The 22,297-nt window shown below is 44.2% G+C and overlaps 1 protein-coding gene across 1 annotated transcript; it reads right to left on the bottom strand.

Annotated features, from left to right (window-relative positions):
- Positions 1–1,303: 1,303 nt before the first annotated feature.
- nfatc4 (nuclear factor of activated T cells 4) lies at positions 1,304–16,803 on the bottom strand. Its single transcript, XM_080010555.1, has 13 exons — positions 16,500–16,803; positions 14,705–14,865; positions 13,794–14,306; positions 11,955–12,130; positions 11,461–11,623; positions 10,699–10,799; positions 10,051–10,152; positions 8,757–8,944; positions 7,816–7,956; positions 6,053–6,108; positions 5,735–5,861; positions 3,601–4,341; positions 1,304–3,049 (listed from the first exon to the last, which is right to left on the bottom strand). Exons 1-13 carry the CDS (start codon positions 16,678–16,680, stop codon positions 2,976–2,978), a joined length of 2,724 nt encoding a protein of 907 aa, XP_079866681.1. The 5' UTR covers positions 16,681–16,803; the 3' UTR covers positions 1,304–2,975.
- Between the last annotated feature and the right edge of the window lie 5,494 nt (positions 16,804–22,297).

Raw genomic sequence — 22,297 nt, 5'->3', positions numbered from 1 at the left:
GTTGCTGGGGCCTCCTTATAGGAGGACCCCTGGGTTGCCCAGACCCCACACTGATAACAGCCGCAAAAAGCACATATAGGGCATTGTGCAAGATCTGCATCAAACATGTTGGATGTGAGTTTTTATTTATTTGCATTTGTATTTTCTTTATTTTTTTTATAAAAATAAAAATAATAATGAAAATTGCATGCAAAATTAATAGCTATTATCATTTTAGATTTAGAAACCTTAAATAAACAAATTTCATGAAAATTAATTAGAAAAAAATGAGTGCTTAAAATATATATTAAAGGCCTATTTTTTTTTTTTAATCTTTTATTTTCTCGCGCTCCATTGCAATTCGCAATCCGCACTCCACTAGGGGTGCGTCCCACACTGAATACCACCGCTCTGAAACGTATTGAACGGTAACAGCTTGATGCATTACTTCATTTGAATTAATTATCATTACTTTTTTTGTTGCATTTTTGTCTTTCTGTAGTATGGAGGGAACATAGTGTTGGAAATGGTTTAAGCCATTCCTTTATCAGTGTTTAATTGGACTATGAAAGGAAGGACTGATAAGACTTAAACAAATAAACCAATCCACCAATAAATAGATCCATATAAGAACTGATAAATGCTAAATAAGTGACATTGATAATTGAAATTTTCAGAAAATAGTATTCAAAAGAGAAGTACATAGCAGAATCACAAATAAATGTAACAATATATATATTTTTAATTTATTTAATCAAAATGTACCTAATAATATTTAAATTGTATTTAATAATTGATAATAATTTGTGAGATTTGTTGCCAACATTTTGTTTACTGTTTTCATCTTTAGGTTTATTTTTCTGTTATTATTTTGTCAACGTTTTGGCTTTTATTGAATGTTTATCATTTGGTTTATTGTACATTACCAATTTAGGCTCTTTAGGTTCATTATTAATCAGTTATTGTATAGGACAAAATATTTCTAGTTATTTTAATTCATTTTTTCTTTGTTGCTTTTTAGATTATACTTGTTATTTCTATATATTGCCATATTTTTGTTAATCTATCTATCTATCTAACCATCTATCTATAATTTTTGGAGATCCTGAAAATCTTCAAGATGCTGGAAATGAATCTGCCAAACGATATCCAATCAGAGCTCTCATTACATCCCATGCTGGGTTAGTAATGTCCTGCCACCACAAAGGCCCCTGGAATGGCATAGAATTGGTAAACAGAAAAGTAAACAGGAAACCATTTGTAAATAAAAATGCAAATTTAAATAAAACAATTTAAACTTTTAATAATTGATTTGTGTATTCAGCTATTGATACAGCTTGCCTTGAATATGGTACTGTCAAATTGATTAGTTGAGGCATTCAATTATGAGATAAATTCTGGATATCATTTAATAAAGATCGGTATCCTTCCACATACTGGGATGCATTTGCAGAAATGAAAACAATAAGCTGCAACGATTCGTTTTTAGAACTACATTAACATGTCGTACTGCTTTCTATTTTCTGAAAGCATCACGTGTAATTCTAACTCCTTCATCTATGCATCAGTCTGTAAAAATAACGTCTGTGCGTTTCTTGAACAATCTTTTGATGGGAAACCCTACCTAAGCTCCACTGCCACCACCACCAAAGTGGCGGCCAAAAGGAGTCTTAAAAGTCCACTGTGCAATATATTCATGTTGTTTTGCTCGGTATTTACTTCAAATTGAACTCTAGCCTCCCCCCGGAAAATCACGCCAACCAGTGCATTGCTTTTTATCCCTTTGCCAAAACGAGGAGGGGAGGAAGCCCAGCCCAGGTTCACTCTGGTTTCAGAACGAGCCCTGTGGGCTTTTTTGGCGCTGCTGCTTTGGCATTTCTTACTTGCAACCCCTTTTGCCAGCGGAGCTTGCCAACAACGTTTTGGTTTTACCACATCTTGAGAATGGAAGAGTGCAAATATTCACGCCTGCTTTGATTCGTACCTTGGTTCGACAGTAACAGCAGAGAACCCAACGAAACAATTTTGTTTTGGTCACAAAATGAGTAATTTTAAGACGTAAAGGGAAGGTTTCGCAGATGGGGTTTAATCTAAATAAGATATGGAAATTATTCCAGAATTTAAAAAAGTCTTTCTGAGACGTTGCTTAATTTGAGATTAATAAATTCTAGACTAGGAAGTGCTAGACAAAGAAAGTCAGCTCCTGGTCTTAGTGTTGGTCTTACACCAAATAATCCATTTTCTCTATTGTCAAGGTCGATCAGGAGGTCCACATCCATTAATCCAGAGATAAACCTGCCTCTGAACAGCTTTAATTGAAGCCTTCACTTGGACCTAGATTAGCTCTAATCGTCTTTCTGGAAATCAGCCTTTTTTTTTATTTTTTTACCAAAACTAGGGCAAGTCTGAGACCATTTTAAACCGTGACTGAGGAAGGCCATTTCAGTTAGTCCAGATTAAAAGTGTGATTTCGTCTTAGATTAGGCCTGATGTGTGACCGCGAAACCGCCCCCTAAAAGTTTAATATATTTGAAACGGGGCAAAACCCTGCACAGTATGCCTTTAATCGGAGAGCAGGGCTACCATAGGTTTACAAATTAATTGTTTGTTTCAAGGCTATTAAAACTGAGGTAGAGTCAGATATAGAGAGTCTGTTATTGCAGAAAAGCTACTCTCCATTTAATAAAGACTGGTTTTAGACATAATGTATAAACTGTTGTTGTAGCACTGTGTCTGCCAAATCGAGACACATTCCATATCAAAGGGTGTTCTTTTTTCTTCTATAATTTATATCGCGAAAACAGGGTAAAAAAAACAACAAAAAAAACCCAACATTGTCCTTTCGAAGCGTATGGTCTTGATCACCTCAGTGTCCGGACAATCACAGTCCTCTTTCAGTTTGACCTCTAACGGTGGTAACGTGATGTAACATCAGGCGCAGAAGGATCAGGTCACCCTCGGCACTGATTACGACGGCAGAGGAGCCCGCACGAGGCTCAGTTTGGCTGGTTTTCCATCGGAGATCCTGACTGGAAAGATGACTGGATGTCCTCCCCGATGAACTCATTCACTGTGGAAGGAAAAGGAAAGGGGAAAAATAAAAATGCCATCCAACTATCCATCCCTCCATCCTTTCTTCTTTTTTGTCATTGTGTCTTTGTCTCTGTCTGGCCTGCCTTTTACGTCGGGATGGAGCAGTACCCCTACTGGTATCAGATATCAAACGAATGGTCTATAAACTATATATCGATAGAGAGATATATAGATAGATAGATAGACAGATAGATGGATAGATATAAATGATAGACAGACAGACAGACAGACAGACAGGTAGATAGACAGAGAGACAGATATAAATGGATGGATACAGTAGATGGATATAAATGACAGACATAAATGGATAGATAGATGGATATAAATGACAGACATAAATGGATAGATAGATGGATATAAATGACAGACAAGACAGACAGACAGACAGGTAGATAGACAAGACGTTTTTTTCAGAGTCAATCCATCCCTCGTGTCTACAATACAGCCATAGACTCCATCTTGCCAAAAAATGATGAAGAGACAACTGTTATACACCGAATAAAAATAAACATTATTTGGGGGGCTCACCTTCTTCTAACGTGATGTGGTGCATTGAGGCGGCGCTGGAGAACTCCAGTGGGCTCTCTTGGACCTTGGACCCAGCCTGTGGATCCCTCTCGTGGCCCCCGTGCCCCGTCCCCAGCGGCTGGCCCTGGTGGTCCCAGCCCTCGTAGTGGGGGTACGGCGCCGGGTAGAAGTCCTGATAGGGGCTCAGGTTGGAGGGAGGGGACGGACACACCTCCTGCGGATAATACTGGGGGTACGGCGAGGCGGTCATGGGCCGCAGGGGGGAGGTGGAGATGGGGCTGCCAGCGGGGAATGGGCTGAGGGAGGAGGAGTGGGAGGGGGAGGGGGAGGAGGAGAGGTAGGGCGAGTCCAGCCACGGGGAGGGGGAGGGGGAAGGGGGCTGTGGAGCGCGGTGGGGGTACAGGGGCGGCAGGAGCTCGGTGAAGCCCAGCTCCAGGTTCTCGAAGCTGGGCTGCCGCTCAGACAGGGCACCTAGTCCCTGGGGCCCACCGGGGTCTTCCAGTGGGGCCTCCAGCTTGGAGCAATACTCCTCGTGGTAACCCAGCGCCGGGTATGGAGGTGAGTAGGCGGGCGGGTAGGGCGGGAGGTGGAAGCCCAGGCGGCTCCCCTCGGCAGCGGGATCGCCTCTCAGATGGAGGGCCCTGTCCACCCTGCCGGGACCCCCCATGGGGCACAGCGACATGCCTTCCAGGGGCAGGACGTTCGGACGGGACAGCAGAGGGTCCTCCTCTTTGAACATGACTAAGCAATAAGCAGAAACACAATACAATTGATTCAATACATTGAATGATCAGAATACTTTTCCTGAAAAACAAATGTAAACTTGACTGTTACTACTTTTGAGTGCCTTGAGCTTTTTTTTTTTACCTTTCTTATTAATTGTCTTTGTATGGCTGTGATTAAAATCTCAGGTAAAATATTAGGTAGGTGTTTGAATCTTTTAGGGATGGTTGCACAGACGCGGTTTAATCTGAATCAGGACCAAATCAATCCTACTCAAATGAATCCACAATTTTGAAAACACCTTTCTGAGATGTTGCTTAAAGCAGCAATATGTAACTTTTGGGATTTGGCGCCCCTACAGCTTCTGAGTGCAATTGCACTTTTACACAACTGTCGTAACATTCGGTCCAGTGTCCGAAAATAATAAATTTTACCGGACAAATTTGAACCTGTAACTCTATGATACAGACGCAGATATCATGCCCCTTGCATGGAATACGCCGCTTCCCGGAGCCGCCGGGTGAGACGGGGGCCGCCTGCGATCGGTGTATGTACTGGGCCTGGAAGACTGCTCGCAGAGCTCCACTGGCCTGTCTTGTCTGTGCCGTCGGGGAGGTGGAGAGGCTTTGTTTTTTATGAGCATTATAACCGGACATATTGATCGGCAAGTTTATAATTTATCGTTTTTTTTGTTTTTTTTATAAGAAAATACGGTAATTACCGGAGCCAAACATCAAGCAAGTGATGTAGTTCCGTAAAGAGTAACCCACTTATCCTGCGGTTTCGTACCCAAGCACAGAAGTTAGTGCAAGAACAGGCGTTCAGAGGGAGGAGGCGGTGAAAGAGGTGCCCTTCTACATATTACAAGTCAGTGTACTATCAAAATGATTTTAAAGCGTTTATTTAAAGGTACATTTGTTCCAGACAAGGAGGTCCTAGGTTATGGTAATGAAGGAGTAGTCAGCTCCTTTTGTCTGGTCTTGGTGCTGATAATGAATTTTCTCTATTGCCAAGGTCGACCTGGAGGCCCACATCCACTAATCAAAAAATAAGCCTTCCTCTAACCAGGTCTAATTCGAGCCTTCAGTTAGACCTAGATTATTTATAATCTTCCTTCTGGGAATCAGAATATATTTTAAACCATGACTGGGGCAAGTCTAAGACAATTTTAAACCAAGACTGAGATAGTTGGTTTCAGTAAATCCGGAATAAAAGTGTGATTTTGTCTAAGATTATGCCTAATCTGTGACCGCGAAATTGCCTCTTATTGATTTTCAATGGAAGTCATTGGAGGTCATGTGAACATTTCTGAGTGAGAGCAAGAGCGAGAGCGAGAGCGATAGAGGGAGAGAGAGAGAGAGAGAGAGAGAGAGAGCGAAGCAGAGAGAGGAAACCCGGGAATCTCACTCACTGGGAATATACTTGAAACAGTGAGTGCTGCTCCTTTTTCGCTTCCCATTGGACACGTAGAGGCAGACGGACACCGGCCGGCTCACTGACAGGTCGCTGTAGGCCGGAACTCTCACGCACAGCAGGCACTGCGGGGAAGAAAAACAATAGAAGGTGATGTGACGGGACATTATCCTGCACCTGTCACTTTAAAATCAGTTCTATAACCCGGGTTTCACCCATAAAGTGATCTAAATCTGTCGAAATTGCAGTCTTTCGGTCAATATTGCCTATTGACACACACACACACACACACACACACACACACACACACACTTACCTCATTGCTATTGTCACGGTCAACATGGGCCTCCTCTTCCCACTGTAATTTACCGTCTAACAGGAAATGAAACCATTTAATTGCATTAGTTTACATGGTGAATATCAAATATAGCTTGCCCGTACACACACACACACACACACACACACACACACACACACACACACACACACACACACACACACACACACACACACACACACAGATATATTCGAACAAATACAGGTACTCCTCACTTAACAAGCCACCCGTTAGGTCTTAGGACCAGCTCTCTGACCAGTCTGTATTGTACGCTGCATACAATACCACGGTGTCTCAGCGTCAAGAATATCATCGTGCATCACCCTTTATATACTATATACACTATATATACTATATGTACTCTATATATACTATATATATTATATACACTGTATATACTATATACACTGTATATACACTATATAAACTATATACACTGTAAATACTATATATACACATTATATATACTATATACACTGTATACACTATATATACTATATACACTGTATATACTATATATACACTATATGTACTCTATATATACTATATATATTATCAGTCTCAGTCTGGTTCCCGCAGTCTGTCAGTATTCACTTGACTAGCGTTCACAATGGCCACGCCCCCTTACCGTGAAATAACACGGGTCCTCACTTATCGACCAACTCGCTTAATGACCTGGTCTTAGAAATGGAACTCAGTTGTTAAGTGAGGAGTACCTGCAACTTAAATATACCAACGCAAACATAACGTAGGCAGAGCCACAAAACGCACAGCCAATGGATTTGCATCTACTCGACTTTTTAACATTTTGTTTGATGCACATGCTATGTTTTATTCTTTTTATTATCCTTACTGCTTAATTTTGTGCACTTTTTTGTTTTACTTTTTAATTTTTATCTTTGATTTGTAATTTTTAAATGTTAGTTTCTGTGGAGCACTTTTTATTGCAACTGTAATTACGTTTTTATTATTATTATTTCATATTATTTTATTATTATTATCATCATCTCAAACACGACAACAGCAGAACGCACAGACATGGTTGAGGTGTCATTAGAACCGGGACGTTTCAGAAGGCATGTCGTTTAAGTTTGATCAATATCTATGCATATTTGGAGCAGAAATTAGTGGAAAAAAAATCGAGGCGATCCAATTGAGGCGATTCTATTATTTTCGGGAGCGGGCCGCTTTGTGACATCATGAACCGATGTTATTTAAGTCCAGTTTCCATCGCTGGTCATTTGCATTCGGAGAGTTGCGCTGCGTGGACCACATAGCGGTTGCTCCGCAAGATGAGCAGCCAGGAGACGGCAGACCGGGGGAGGCAATGATTTAGCCAAAATATAGGAGTGATGAGCTCGAATCTCCTCATTGGATAGAAGAGTAGCGAGCAACAGGTGGATGCAGGGGAGGTGGAGGGCAGGAGGGACTGCCTAGGCTTGGAATAGACCGTCAAGTTGTTCGACAGAACAAGCTCCGCAAGCTACGCCTTATTTAAATCTTAAAACCCCTTCAAACTTTTGCTGTTGTGTAAGAATAGTCACTCACTCCTGGTACCTTCAGTTTTACAGTTTAATGTACACAAGACTCGTTGGATGTTCTAGACGGCCAAGGATTTATGTGCCCCACTCCAAATATAAAGATGTCCATTAAGGGGACATCATGTCATCTCTGTCTCTCTATCCCTCTGATCCCCATTTCTCTCTCTCTCTCTCTCTACGTTCTTTTGTTCCGTAGTTTACCGGTCCCCCGCTCCATGAAGAGCACTCGGGAGATGGGCAGGAAGTTGGTGCCGCTCAGCAGCAGCTCCTCGCCTCCCTCCACCGAGCAGGAAGTCACGCTGACCGACTCGATCACCGGCAGCTCCTGGGCCGAGCGCTGGGCTGATAGAGAGAGAGCGAGTCAGAGAGAGAGAGAGAGAGAGTGAATGAAGGTGAATGAAAGACTGGAAACATCTCCAGACTCCTCCCTCCACAAAAGAACAGAAATAAATTGATAGGTGCTAAAAATACATTATCTAATATTTAAAAAATACATTCAACATGCAATAAATGACTATATATTGTAATTTTCAGAAAATAATTATTACAAAACTTATGTAAAAAACTCATGACTGGAGATCACCCATTTTTGTAAAATGAATATATATATAAAATATATCAGTAAATAATCTATTTTTTGAGTATATATGATCATACTTTATAAAGCGTTTGAAAAATGGCAATTATTGTATTCTGCAATGTATTCCAATTATATTATACAGTATTTTACAATAGATATGAAGAGGATACTTATTTAAAATATACGCCTGTGCCCTTCCTTGATATCGGTGTTAAATGTCATTCCATGCAGACAATATTGTGAGAACAGTTTTGAAATTACACAAATAATGAAAAAAATATATAAGCACATCAATGTATAAATAAAGCATAAATTAACTTTTTCAGACATGTGTATTAATTTATTTTTATTTATTTAAGAATTTTACAAATGTTTTTATTTTAGTTTTATATTGTTGCTTAATAAAAAAAAAATCTGATAGGCTCTCCGGGCATGGACATATTTTTTGCTGTTGGATGAGGGCGACAGTAACACAAACCAGCACAATAACGTGATAACTAATTATGGACAAAAAGTCAGAAGAGAACGGTCTGTGAAGTGAAACCAGGGCAGTATTACTCACAGCACTCGATGGGCAGCGAGGCCACCTGCAGGGCCAGCACCCGTCCCGGGGGGGCCGCGGAGGGCGCCAGGGGCAGGTGGGTGCGAAAGACGAGGCGCACGCGGGTGTTCTTCCGTCCCACATCCGTCTCGCCTTTCCTCAGCTCGATGTCCGAGTTCCTCAGCTTCAGGATCCCGGCGCAGTCGATGCTGAGACGCAGAATGTTGTTTTTATGTTGTTGTTTGGGCACTATTATCGCCATGTAACATTTCAAATGGTGAAGAAAGTATTGATGAAGAAAGACGTATTGTCTGTGTTATTATCAAATTTCAAAGACTGATATATTGATGTTTAAATCTATATGATGCGTAGCTTGAGGAGTTAGTTCTTTCGGACAACTTGACGACGCCACAGGCTTCCACGCCCTTATTTGGCCGAGCTATTTAAACAGCCAGACTGTCCTGCCCTACCTGCTTTGCTGCGCTCGCTCCACCTGCCCTGCATCTACCTGTTGGGCTCTACTCCTCCATCTAATGGGGGGATTCAAGCTCATCTCTCTTAAATATCTAGTTCACTAAGTACTGATTGTCTGTAATTGCTGTAACCCTCCCCGGGAGTGATGAGCAGCGGAGCCCAGAGGCCAAACTGAAACGATGCAAAATAAATAAAGATACTTTTAAAGTAAATCTAAGAGTTGTCTGTCAGGAATGTGGATATGCTGTTAGTTTTGTTTTTGTTAGTTTTTGGTTAGAAATACTGTATATCATAATTTCTATACAGTCCATTCGGTGCTTCCTCCATGCTCTGTGATATAATAAATGTAGACTATGCGAGACTCAAATTCAACTGATATGAAATGTGAAATATAATTTATGTATTGTCAGTACATAAAATACAAATATAACTGTGGCCTCAGGTGTTTTGTGTACCTTACACCAGTGTTTTTCAACCACTGTGCTGTGACGTACTAGTGTGCCAAAAATAGAATAATGGAAATTAGCTTGTGTTGCAAGATCAAAATTGCAAGGCTATACTAGGCTAGGCTGTAAAGTTGGTTTTAACTCATTCGGCAACTCTTCTGCAAGATTTATTTGCTACACAGAAATCGCTTGTGAGTGTCTCTCTCTGGAGTCTGGGGGATGTTTCCTCTCTCTCTCTCTCTCTCTCTCTCCTCTCTCTCTCTCTCTCTCCTCTCTCTCTCTCTCTCTCTCTCTCTCTCTCTCTCTCTCTCTCTCTCTCTCTCTCTCTCTCTCTCTCTCTCTCTCTCTCTCTCTCTCTCTCTCTCTCTCTCTCTCTCTCTCTCTCTCTCTCTCACAGAGCGGTCATGTTGGTCTCCGGGCTGAGCGGGATATCCAGGATCTTGGTTCCAGCCTGAACACTCTCCTGACTGGCCGTTCCCACCATCTTCCCAGTCACCCTAAGAGATTCCAAGACATCCCTTTTGTTTAACACTCGCTTGCTTTGTTTATTTATCACAGCACACTTATCAGGAATTCTATTTCAATCTTGATACGCCCACTTTTCAGTGTTGTTTTTGGGCTATATTTAAAACTGGTTACTGTGTACTTGCATATTAGTTAAAGTAAGTCAAATTGTGCCTATTTTTGACAACAAAATGCATTTAAACGTGTTTATCTTTTTAGCTGTGATTTCCCGATCCGGCATTCTCAGTGTTCCTCAATATTGCTTATAAAAGCTCACTACTAGTAAATGCGTGTGTGTGTAAAAAAATATGTATACATTTTTTTTATACATGCATTGCAGTATTTGAAGTATTCTCAATAGAAAGCTCACATGAATGCAAATTCATGTGAGCTTTCTGTATTGAATCTCTGTATAAGATCACATGTCATCTTATACAGAGATTCAAATCAATAAGTCAAACATAAATCTATATATAAACCCATATATAAATAAATATATATATACACATAAACTCAAATCTATGCCATAAACCCATTACCTGTGTATCTGGTAGAAGGGATGGGGCCGGATGGTGCGGTCGTCGGCCGTTCCGACGAAGACCTGCAGGGACAGGGGCTTGCGCTCGGCGTAGCCGCTCAGCTGCGGAGACAGAATGGACTCCATGTTTCCAGCAGCAACGACTGCTTTGTTCCAATGTTATGAAAAAACAATGTCCCCACCAGATTTCCGTCTTTTAACTTGATTAAAAAATTGCCTTTAGACCTGCAAACATCCATCGTGGGGACGGACCTTATCTTTTTTTTTTTTTTTTTTTTTCCTATTGGGATTCGTCTGCCAAGCCTCATCATCGATGACAAAGAGCCCTTAATCAGCGACTCAAGAGCCAGACAGGAGAACTTGGAATGCCAGCATTTCCCCTCGGGTCTCGAGACGCGACAGTTCTCTTGTTTGTTTTTACTGCGATTCCAATACAAACGGCCTAAATCATCTCAGCATGTGTTGGTGGCTGCAACGCTGTTTCAGCTCCTTCAATCGATCAAATAACCATCCGTGATTTTGGAAGAAAGTGGTTGCATTCTGTTTTACCTTCAGCAGATATTTTTCTGATATTTAATTTGACAACTATATCTTTTCTTATGTGGCACCATTATTTACAGTTTATACTAGTTATATACTATCCTATAATCGGCCCTGTTGTATGTTGTGTTATATTAATGGTTAATTGTGACTCGGTAAGGCCAATTTCAATATGGATTGCTGTTTAATGTGAATATTTTTACCACATGTAGCTTTACATTACCTTGACAACGGGGTGGCCCGCGGGCGCAGCTTTGACCGCCCCTCTGCTTCCCTCAGTCTCGTAGTGGGCTCTGTGGTGCGGCCGGGGCTGCACCTCGATACGCAGCTCATACTGGTCAAACTGGGAGGGCAGCGGCCAGTCGAGAGGTGGCAAGGCATTTGACCTGGAGGTGTACATGGCTCAACCCTCATTATGCCTAGGAAATTATGACTTGTAGGTTGCAGGATTGTAGGATTCAAAAATCCACGTTTTGAATAGGTTTTCATAATTTTTTTCCATTACTTGATTGATTATAAGTTGCTTTAATTTCCATTGTTAAAAAGTCTCTTAAAATCATCTTTAAGTAAACTTTGTGCTTATCCATGAAGCAACTCAACAACTCACCATTAAATTCTAATTTTCCAACCGTCATTTCAGAAAACAATATGTTGTCTGTACATACACGTATGTTAAATGTATGTCGACGAGAATCAGAATTCCTTTTGCGTTCTTGCCTGAAAAGTGGGCTGTGGGCACTGGCTCGGGTCCTGCCCCAGCCCAGAGCTGGGGGCACGGACAGATAGTCCATGCCCAGTAAGGGGGGCTCTCTCCTGGGCTGGTGGGTGTCTTGCACTGGGCAGGGGGAGCCTTGGCCCGGAGCCTGCTCCGGGTCCACCTCCCTTGGAGATAGCTGGCCAGGAAAAAAAAGAATAGATAGCACAGATAGCTCATCGACCCTGTCAGATGCAAACTTTACATACAAAATTGAAAACAATTTGGAGAAAGAAATGTACTTTTTGCGGAATTAAAATATTTTCATAAAATATTTGATATTTGATAAATATTTGTGGCGGCTGTACGCTTGTTGCTTATCATAGTAATCAAGGCGCAATAGGTAAATTCCCCATCCCCCCACACACAGTCTAAGAGAGCCTCTTGGTGTGACACGTCATGACATGTGTCCATCTGCTCCCGGCTGGTTACATCTTGCCAATCTCTACAATAAACTGGTGTGCTCGCTCTGCCTGTGTCTCTGTCTCAGAGGGCCACTCGGGTAGCTTGTGGCAGGCACACAGGGAAGTGAAACGGAAGGGCTGTCCGAAGACGCATTGGAGCCACCGGTCAACGGCCAGCCGCATCACCAGCCCTCTCCCGACGGACAGCAGCAGCATCCAGGATGTCTAGCAGAGGACCGCAGTAGAAGCAGCCGCAGCAACCACCAAAGGTAACCACCTGCAGTTAGCTGCTCCGCCCAGCAGCACAGCACCCAGGCCACCCCGCCAAGCAGCCCCCACAACAGCCAAGCCAAGCTACACCTCCACCAGCCAGCAGAGCAGCCAAAGGGCCCACCCTACAGAAGGTTAGTCTGTAGTCGCCCTGGGAGAGGGTCGCCCATGGACCGTGCTGTTCCGGGGAACCAGGTCTCAGTTTTGGTTTCTGTTTCAGTGGAAATTTTTGATTGTTTAAGGTATGGGAACCCTATTTCAGAGCCCGGTCTTTTATTATGTTTAAATATGGGAACCCTGTTTCAGAGTCCAGGCATTATTTTTCTTTTTTTTGTCTGCTTGGTGGGGGTGGTAGGCTTCAGCCAGAGATTCTCCTTGGCTTCTGTTTGGTGTTGGCTGGTATGTGGTGGAATGGTGTTGTTTATGCAGCCATACCTGTCTTGGAACCAGGTAATCAGGGGATCAGGGGGTCAGGGGTGGCTGTTTGCCTGTTGCTCATCACAGCAAACAACGTGCAACAGGTAAAGCCTCTGTTATCACATGTGTCCATCTGCTCCCGGCTTGATACATCTTGCCACTCTCTACAATAAACTGGTATGTTTGCAACATCTCTGCCTGTGTCTCTGTGGCGGAGGGCCCTGCAAAAGCCACTTGGGTGGTGTGTGGCAGAGGCAACTGCCACAGTATTAAATGGAAAAAAGAAAAAAAAAGTGGTTTTAAGACTTACCTTTTAATGCCACTCAAAAATAAAAATAGACCTTACGTTGCAGTGAAAATACATGAAAATAATCTTTATGCATCCTTGCATGCAGATGCTAAATTTGGTCTTTCCTTGAAAGCTCCCTTGTTGATACCAGGATAAAATAATGTAATACATATTAAGGTATTTTATTAATAAGCCAGAATTGAAGACAAGACTTGGACTGCAGACTCCCTGATTTGATAGATATACAGATTGATCTGTTTAGATATAGAAGATGTACGTTTGTACACGACACGTAAATATAGAAAAATATTTAGGTTTACTCGGTACTAAGGACTGTGATTTGAAATGATGGTGACCATTTTAACATTGCACTGCACCATATCTCTACATGCTCATCATGACGTCTGCTGTGAAGTCCTCACCTGTTCCAATGACGTCTTTCTTGTTTTCTGTGGAATGCTGAGCTCACAACCGGTAGGAGTGGCTTGCGACTGGGGAGCGGAGTCTCCGCCCTCAATGCCGCAGCCGTGTAGCTCCTCCGAGTAGCTCCCCCTCCGGGAGGTGCAGGGGGAGACCAGGGGGGAGTTCCGGCGCTTCTTGCTGCCGGGCGACGTGGGCCGGGAGGAAGGCGAGAGGCCAAAATTGACAGTGGCCTCGTTGAGCTCCTCCTCCTCCACCAGCAGCGAGTCACAGCTCGAGGCGGGGCTCAGCCAGCCGCGGGACGAGGGGCTGGAGGCCGGGCTGGGGCTGAGTGAGCCCGGGACGCCGTCACGGTACGAGAACGGGTCTAGCAGGGGGAGGTAGAGGCGCTCCCGGTCCCAGCCGCCGCTGCCCTCCCCTGTGTCCCAGTAGCTGGAGGCGGGTGGCGGGTCGTCGTCGGCAGAGATGGTGGTAATCTGGATGCTGGGGCACTCCACCACGCGGGACTCAGACACCTGTGTGTATGTGTGTGTGCGTGTGGGTGGAGGCAGTGGATTAACGTTTGACGTATGATGTCCTTTGTACATGTCTTTTGTAAATGATGTAATGATACTGTGCATCTAGCTATCTATCTAGCCATTTCGGCCATCTTTTTTTTGTTCACTTAAGACTAAGGTTGGGCAACATATCATTATAATATCTTTGTTGTGATATGGGACCAGATATTGCCCGGGAATTTGGTTAGCGTGATATTGCTGTTGTCTATAAGGCTGCATTACAGTAAAGTAATGCCATTTTCTGGACTTTGTAGACGGTTCTATCTGTTCTCATCAACGCCTCTACCAGTGGGGTCATAACAACCACATTACTAATGATTGTTTATCAAAAGGGCCCTGGGGTTCTGTCCTCTCACCTGCACGGAGCGAGCTGGCAGGCTCTCATAGGTCCCACTGAACTCCCTCATCAGGGCTCTCCGCGGGGGAGGGGAATGCATCCCGGCCCGCTGACTGGCCGACGGTGCCAGGCCTGTGACGCCGATTGTCTGGTTTCCATGAGTGGCGGGCAGGTGGTTCTCTGTAACCAGTGGAAATAATTACCCGATAGACAGTGTATGGAAAAAAGGAAAGTATGAACAAGCAACAATAAACAAAGAAGATTTGGGCATCATTGCTAGTTAGTTTGAACTTGGCGTTCGTAGGTCAGTGGCCCCAAAGTACTTATATAATCAGCCGTACAATACCAGGACCGCTAGCACGGTTGTTGCGATGGAATTGTTTCCATTGTTTTGTTCATTGATCACAAATCAGGATGTGACTTTGCGATAAATGTGAAATCTGACGTTGCACTACAGATGGATGACAAAGAAAGAGCCCTGAATGAAAGAGCCCTGTCGTATTGACCCAATGGACTGTACATCCCTTACCCAACCCATCCCATCCCATTATTTCTCTCTCTAAAAATGGGGCGACTTATTTTTTTTTAGCACAGAGTGGGTGCAGGATGTTGGCACATCTGGAGTAAGAAAGGGATCAATAATTATTAATACATCATCGTGTCTGGGTGCAAGGACCTCCAGTTGGTGGACGATGACCTCCCCTGAAAAATGACCGTGACACATTGCCCCCAAATTTTGTCTGAAATAAATCGATCAAAAATCGAATCTATAAATTATCTACACATCACCGTTGAATGGCTCAATGGTCTCCTGAAAATGATATTTATAACATTGTGAACAAAGTGAGGTGGAACTCAAATCGCTCCTGTGTTTGCTTGCCGTGGAGTTCATGTGGGGTGTGGTACCATGACACTATGCCAGTGTAGGCGGGAAACAAGAGAGGGTGGTTGTGAAGTGTGTGTGTGTTGGTATGTGTCTGTAGACTGAAAAATGGGGGGGGGGGGGGGGGAGAGAGAGAGAGAGAGAGAGAGAGAGAGAGAGAGAGAGAGATAGGGGAATGAAGGGAGGGAGGTGTGCTTGCTCCAGAGGTTGAGGTTCCTTCCCAGATGGCAGCTGTTAACTCTACTCACACGCACAGCTGATTAAAACCACATTGAGTCTGGGCTCACACACACACACACACACACGAGTCTATGCTGGCATACGCACACGCACCGTATGCACGTATGCAATCTCCTAGATGGACAACAACAACACACTGGTGCACAACAAAAATATATTTATCCACGCATACCTACAGAAACATGCAACACGCACACACACACACACACACACACACACACACACACACACACACACACACACACACACACACAGACACACACACACACACACACACAAATGTATTTGTGGGCGTACAAAAGGATGCACATCATAGCACATGGAAGTGTTGCATACACATACGCGCGCGCGCGCGCGCACACACACACACACACACACACACACACACACACACACACACACACACACACAGGAATGCATCGGTGGGCCCACTGGGCCCTACCAAATGATGCACATCACAGCACATAGAAGTACAACACACACTCCCACCTTGCACAAGAACACACACATGCATATTTTTTTCCGTCGGGGAGAGGGAAGTTCAGTAACTGAGGACTGGGGGCCAGGCATGCACACCTCAGTGACAAAAGGACACTTCAGGGGTCTCCATGTCTGAATCCCAAGAAGAGTCGTCGCGCCGATCCGTGATGCACACATTATATTACACATATTATCAAACATGAAATCTGACCAGTGTTGGGGTCCAGGTGCGCCGGGGCTTCCTCCGCTGTCTCCCCGGCCGCGGCGCTCTCCGGCCGGGCAGCGCGCAGCGGGGATGAGGCCCCCCGGAGCTGACGCGGCGGGTCCTCCTCAAACACCAACTTGAACTCGAACTCGCCCTCCTCCCAACCCGAGCCCGGCGCGGCCCCCATCCCCGCAGAAGGAGAGCGATTAAAGAAAGAATCCGCGATTTTCAGTGACTTCTGGTCTGAGGCGGTCGGAGAGAGTCCCTCGGTCCGCTCCAAACGTCCCCGCGTATAAGCGCAGAGCGCAGATTCGGGAACTATTCGGACTGTTCTCAGACGCCAATGATGATAACGATGGTGGCGATGATGATGGTGAAACTTTTCCTCGAAAAGTTTCCAGACTTATCATACCTCGCGTTCCCACAAAGTCGCAGATCATCCCAAACCGGTGTAGGAACTTTTAAGGGGCTGCGCTGCTCTCTTTTGCCAGCTCTATCGCCATCCTCAAACTTTGCCTCCCCCCCGTTACAGCGAGTGAGGAGGGAAAAAAAGTTTATCAAATATTTTTTTTTTAGCCGTCCTTTACCCTTAATTGCCTTTTGGGAGGGGTTTGGTCCAGCTCCTCATCCCCGATAGGACCCTCAGCCTGTCAGTCACAGCGGCACCCCCCCCTCCCCAACACCCCTCTGCCCTCACCGCACGGTTTTCCCACTAACAATCATTTAATCTCCCATTTTTGTATTACTGCATGTTATATATAGACTTGTTATATTCCAAAGACGGCATAGACCAATTGATTTTTTTTTTTTTTTTTGTGTGTGTGTTTTGTTTTTTTAACAATTCATCTTTTTTGTCTGGATTTCTATCCCTACATATATTTCTGCTCGGATGCCATTATATTGGGACGAGCACCAATGCAATTTAAATAAATAAAACATTTCTCGATATAAATAGTTTCGGTCTAAATACTTGGTGAACATTAGAGGGCCCATTTCCTGTGGCGTTGGACATGACAGGCCCCTCCGAGGTCCGTCACTCTCTCTTCTTCTCCTCCCGCTCGAAGCCCCCTCCTCCCTCCTCCCTTCACCTCTCCTCTTCCCCCAGCCCCTTCCCTCCGACCCGCTCCATGTCCCTCCTTTCACGGAGGCTTCCAAGCTTCCCCCCCTTCTTTCCCCCCCCTCCCCCCCCCCCCTTCCTCCCTCCCTCCCTCCATCCTTGCCCCCTCCTCCCCTCCTCCCAAAGATCTGTTTCTCATTATCCTCTGTAGTCTGCTTTCTGTCTGAGTAGGGAGACGAAAAGCTTAAATAAACATGCTCTCTCTCTCTCTCTCCCTCTCTCTCTCCCTCTCTCTCTCTCTCTGGCCCCCTCTCTCTCCCTCTCTCTCTCTCTCTCTCTCTCTCTCTCTCTGGCCCCCTCTCTCTTTCCCAGTCGCCTTATTCGCCCTGAGCTCTCTCTCTCTCTCTCTCTCTCGACCCCCCCCTCTCCATCCTGTAGTTCTCACAATCATTAGGGCTGTGTTGTACTGGAGTGTAACTGGGGGCGAGTCCCCCTCCTCTCTTTCGGTGTTGTGTGGGCAGGTCGTGCATCCTTCTCGGGATGCTGCGATCTATAGCTCGGTAAAGCCGGAAAGAAAAGCACCATTAGGCCATTGAGGAGTAACTGTCCCCGGTAGCAGGCCGGCATGATGCACATCCTGATGGTGTCCCTGCAGGGCAACTCGACAGCACGTCCTCACACGTCACAGACGTCATGTGCTGTAGTTTTCGTTATGGGCTGGGCGTCAAATTTAAAAAACCTTTCAACTTTCTAATTGCACCAATACTGTGGAGGAAGAAAAAATAAAAATATTGTGGTTCATTCCATAGCAAACGTTGATACTCCTTTGGGGTTAGTCATTAACATTATGAATGAAATGAAATGTTTGCACAACAAGAGACCTTCCTATTTAAAGTCATAAATAATACGTACAATTATTTTGTGAAATGCTATGTTTGATACTTAGCTCACATAAACAGCTATGTACAGTATTTGCGTTATGTATGTGCTGTTTCCATTGTTGGTGGCAAGAATTAGCTACAATAAACTATCATTCCTATAGTGGTCTATAGTGGTCTATAGTGGTCTATAGTGGTCTATAGTGGTCAGTAAATTGCTGCTACGGATCATCTCAGAGGGAAGCAACCTGGATGTTGGAGCGGAATTCTGGGACTTGCAGTGTAATCAACCCAACATAGACAATGTTAAGGATTTTCACTTTAAATAAGTGTATCACTTATCACTATTTTAACTATGAACATATGGGATTGAAAACAAATTGTCGTACTGTGGTTGATCTTCTTTTCCCCCCAACCTTCTGTATACATTTATCCTTTTCCGGGAAAAAAAAAGCAACCAGGCAGAAAATTCTGTCGTAGGGGGGCTTTAAGATTCATGGGAAGCTGTTGCCATCGTGTGGTAACAACTTTGAACTGTAAAGTATATTTGCAGTTCTCTCTTCTCTTGTTTTTTAACACCTGGGGCCACATATTACAGCAGTGTGGGCAGACTGTTGGCCAATGTTCTTGACTCATAACAGGCTTTCATGGCGTTATGCTCAGACAGGCAGAGAGTTTATTTGTTTATCTCACCTTCTCTGAATTCCATTCTTCCTTTCTGCCCGTCCATCTGTAACACATGATCCATCGCATTGACAATGACTGGGTGTCCCAAAAATCTTCTTCCATTCGGCCTCGGACCACAAAGTGCAGAGGGATCAGATCGATAAGGACGGTGTGGTGTCACAGGATCTTATTTGTTGCTGGGGCTTTTTCTTTCAGACTAAAAAAACATAAATGCTGGAATGCTTGAGAGCCTCTTTATATATATTTATATATATATTGTTGCTTGTTTGACTCATTTGCACACATTGGTACAAATCGCTCTTGGGAAATAGGTCTGACGCATTCAAGAGTTTGACTTATCAGAGCAGTGTCTGTCCTTGTGATGGACGCTCCCACGACCACACGAATTACGTTTTGAACCTCATCATGGTTTCCTTATTTTGTAATTATCTTTTGACACACTACATTCAGAACGCACATTTATTTATAAAGGAAGAATCTCTCTATATCCTTCGATTATCTCAACAACCGTTCATCCCATCTACCTCACACTTGGCGGGTGTGTCGCTGGGGGCCCGAGGACGCGCAGTGTCGATTTTTTTGCAATTTGGACATGCGACACGTGTAATAGTAATAAACTTTGAATAAACATAGCTTTGAATAAGCAAGCGAACAGCGAGCCACTCAGAGGGGCGGGGCTCCAGGGCTCTGCCGCTCAGCTCCGTGCAGCAGCGGGGCGGGGCTTCAGGGCTCCGACCGAGTCACTTACATCTTACGTACTTTTTTGCGAGCTGTCTGTTTCAGAAAACATGTCCCGAAACGAGTCGTCCAGCTTTGCTGCCCTGTCACACGTCACAAGGGGTATTATTATTCTCGTTAGAAACCGCCCCCCATCTGAGTAACTCCACCCGAGGCTGTGGCGGGACCGGACCTGCGAGCATCGAAGCTCAGAAAAAGAGTAATCAATACCAACTGTCCGTGACAAAACTGCAGATGAGATTAATTCTGCTGTGTTTCTTTGTGTGTGCGCGCGTTTCCACATTAGTTTGACTGAACTGTAGGCTGCCGCGTGCAATCTGCTCCACGTTTCTCCGAACAAAACCGTAGATGTATTTATTATATTTTAGTTTGCGGCGTTTCCATAATTGAATGAAACAAAAACGCTCGAAGCCCCGCCCTATCAAGCGGTGCTCCAAGCTCCACGCTGTTCCGGACCCCGCGGGTAAAGTCGGAAACAAACTTTTAAATGAGGCCTTGTAGATCTAATATGAGTGAAGATTCACTGGATTGCTTATTTCTAACCTCAAATTAGTTACTGAGTATAAACAGCAAAACCCAGAACCCATGCTCAAACGCCATTGGCTCACAGAACTCGGGGCCTCGGGAGGGTGGCTCCTCCCACAAAAAACAGCCTGTTCTGGAAGGTTTTAGAGACATGTCAGAATGTCTAGAATTTCTCATTCTCAGTTCTTTTGAATATTTCCTCCTGTACCTTCTTCCCGTCTTAAGTTGACTCTATGAGCTGCAGCTCCCACACCACTCTGACTGGAACTGTTTGTGGCTTACACACAGGGCTTTTTTTTGTTTGTTTCATTCTATTAGGAAACAGAGGAAAATAAAATGCATTAAATAAATACATCTACAATAAAATAAATGGATATACGGCGCATCCTACCGTCAACGTTTCTGCCAACCTTAAAAAAAAAAAGGTTAAAAAATAAGGGAGATTTACGGGAAAATAAGGAGGGTTGACAGGTATGCCTCAGCTATCAGCGTTAGCTCGTGTCAAACGGCAAAAGAAACACAGCGCAATTTCTCTTTCGGGTCTTATTCGAATAAGGCTCTAAGTGACGTAGGAAGGAGACACACTTTTCCTGAAATAGGGAGCCCACAGAAATACTGACTGGGTTGTCTTATTTCACAGTATGTGTGTTAGTAGGCCCACCAGAGACCCAAATGTACATCACATGCACTGAAAAAGTGAGTATTTCATAATAGGTCCCTTTAACTATTCAAAATTTTTCTGGGGACCCCTTGGAACCTCTTGAAGGAGCCCAAGGGGATCGTAGGACCTCATGATGAGAACCCGTCTTATGTAATTTGAAAAGCTGGCATATTGTGGAGATACTAAATGGCCTTCCTGCAGGAGTTATACAATGTGCCAGACGTTACCTGTTCATAGCCCTCCTTCTGGGACCTCCAGGGATAGAAGGACTTCACACAAAAATGTACTCTTTGACCAGAAGGTCGTGGCTCGCACCTTTGACATTGTCAGAGGGTGATTTGAGTTTGGGGATAGCCCCCCTCCCTAAAAATCATCTGTCGAGGTGTGCTTCAAAATAAAAAATACGTAAATGTCATCTCTAACTGTTGAGTTGCTAGAGCTGCTTTGTACATCCTATATACAAAGATCAGCTACAACATTAAAACCACTGACCGGTGAAGTGAATAACATTGTTCATCTCATTCCAATGGCTCCTGTCAAGGGGTGGGATATATTAGGCAGCAAGTGAACAGTCAGTTCTTGAAGTTAATGTGTTGGAAGCAGGAAAAATGGGCAAGCGTAAGGATCTGAGCGACTCATTGATCCAAGACTCATTGATGCGCTTGGGGAGCGAAGTCTAGCTTATCTGGTCCGACCCCACAGATGAGCTGCTGTAGCACTAATTGGTGAAAAAGTTAATGACGTATGATAGAAAGGTGTCAGCACACACAATGCATCACAGCTTGCTGTGTATGCGCCGGTTAGAGTGCCCATGCTGACCCCTGTCCACCAGCGACAGCGTCTACAATGGGTACGTGAGCGTCAGAACTGGACCATGGAGCAATGGAAGAAGGTGGCCTGGTCTGATGATTTATGTTTTCTTCTACATCATGTGGATGGTCGGGGTTCAGGTCCGATTTGATGGAGCATCTGTGGGATGTGCTGGAACAACAAACCAGATCCATGGAGACTCCACCTCACAACTTACAGGACTTAAAGGATCTGCTGCTAACGTCTTGGTGCCAGATACTACAGGACACCTTCAGAGGTCTTGTGGAGTCCATGCCTCGATGGTCAGAGCTGTTTTGGCAGAAAGAGGGGGAGCTATACAATATTAGTGCTTATTAGTGGTGGTTTTAATGTTGTGGCTGATCGGTATGTAATATACTGTATGCAACGTTGTATCACTGCACAAAGCAGGGAACCCTGCAGAGAGTGC

This window comes from Zeus faber (genome assembly GCF_960531495.2).
Source record: "Zeus faber genome assembly, chromosome: 12".
Lineage (NCBI taxonomy): Eukaryota > Metazoa > Chordata > Actinopteri > Zeiformes > Zeidae > Zeus > Zeus faber.
This window is presented reverse-complemented; position numbering and strand designations above follow the sequence as displayed.

Excerpts from the sequence above, each read along its gene's own strand:
- nfatc4 (XM_080010555.1), bottom strand. The coding sequence starts at position 16,680 with ATGGGGGCCGCGCCGGGCTCGGGTTGGGAGGAGGGCGAGTTCGAGTTC. Across the intron at positions 10,800-11,460 it reads CGGGCCACCCCGTTGTCAAG|CTGAGCGGCTACGCCGAGCG; the intron begins GTAATGTAAAGC and ends CTGTCTCCGCAG. Across the intron at positions 8,945-10,050 it reads GAGACCAACATGACCGCTCT|CATCGACTGCGCCGGGATCC; the intron begins GTGAGAGAGAGA and ends TCTGCGTCTCAG.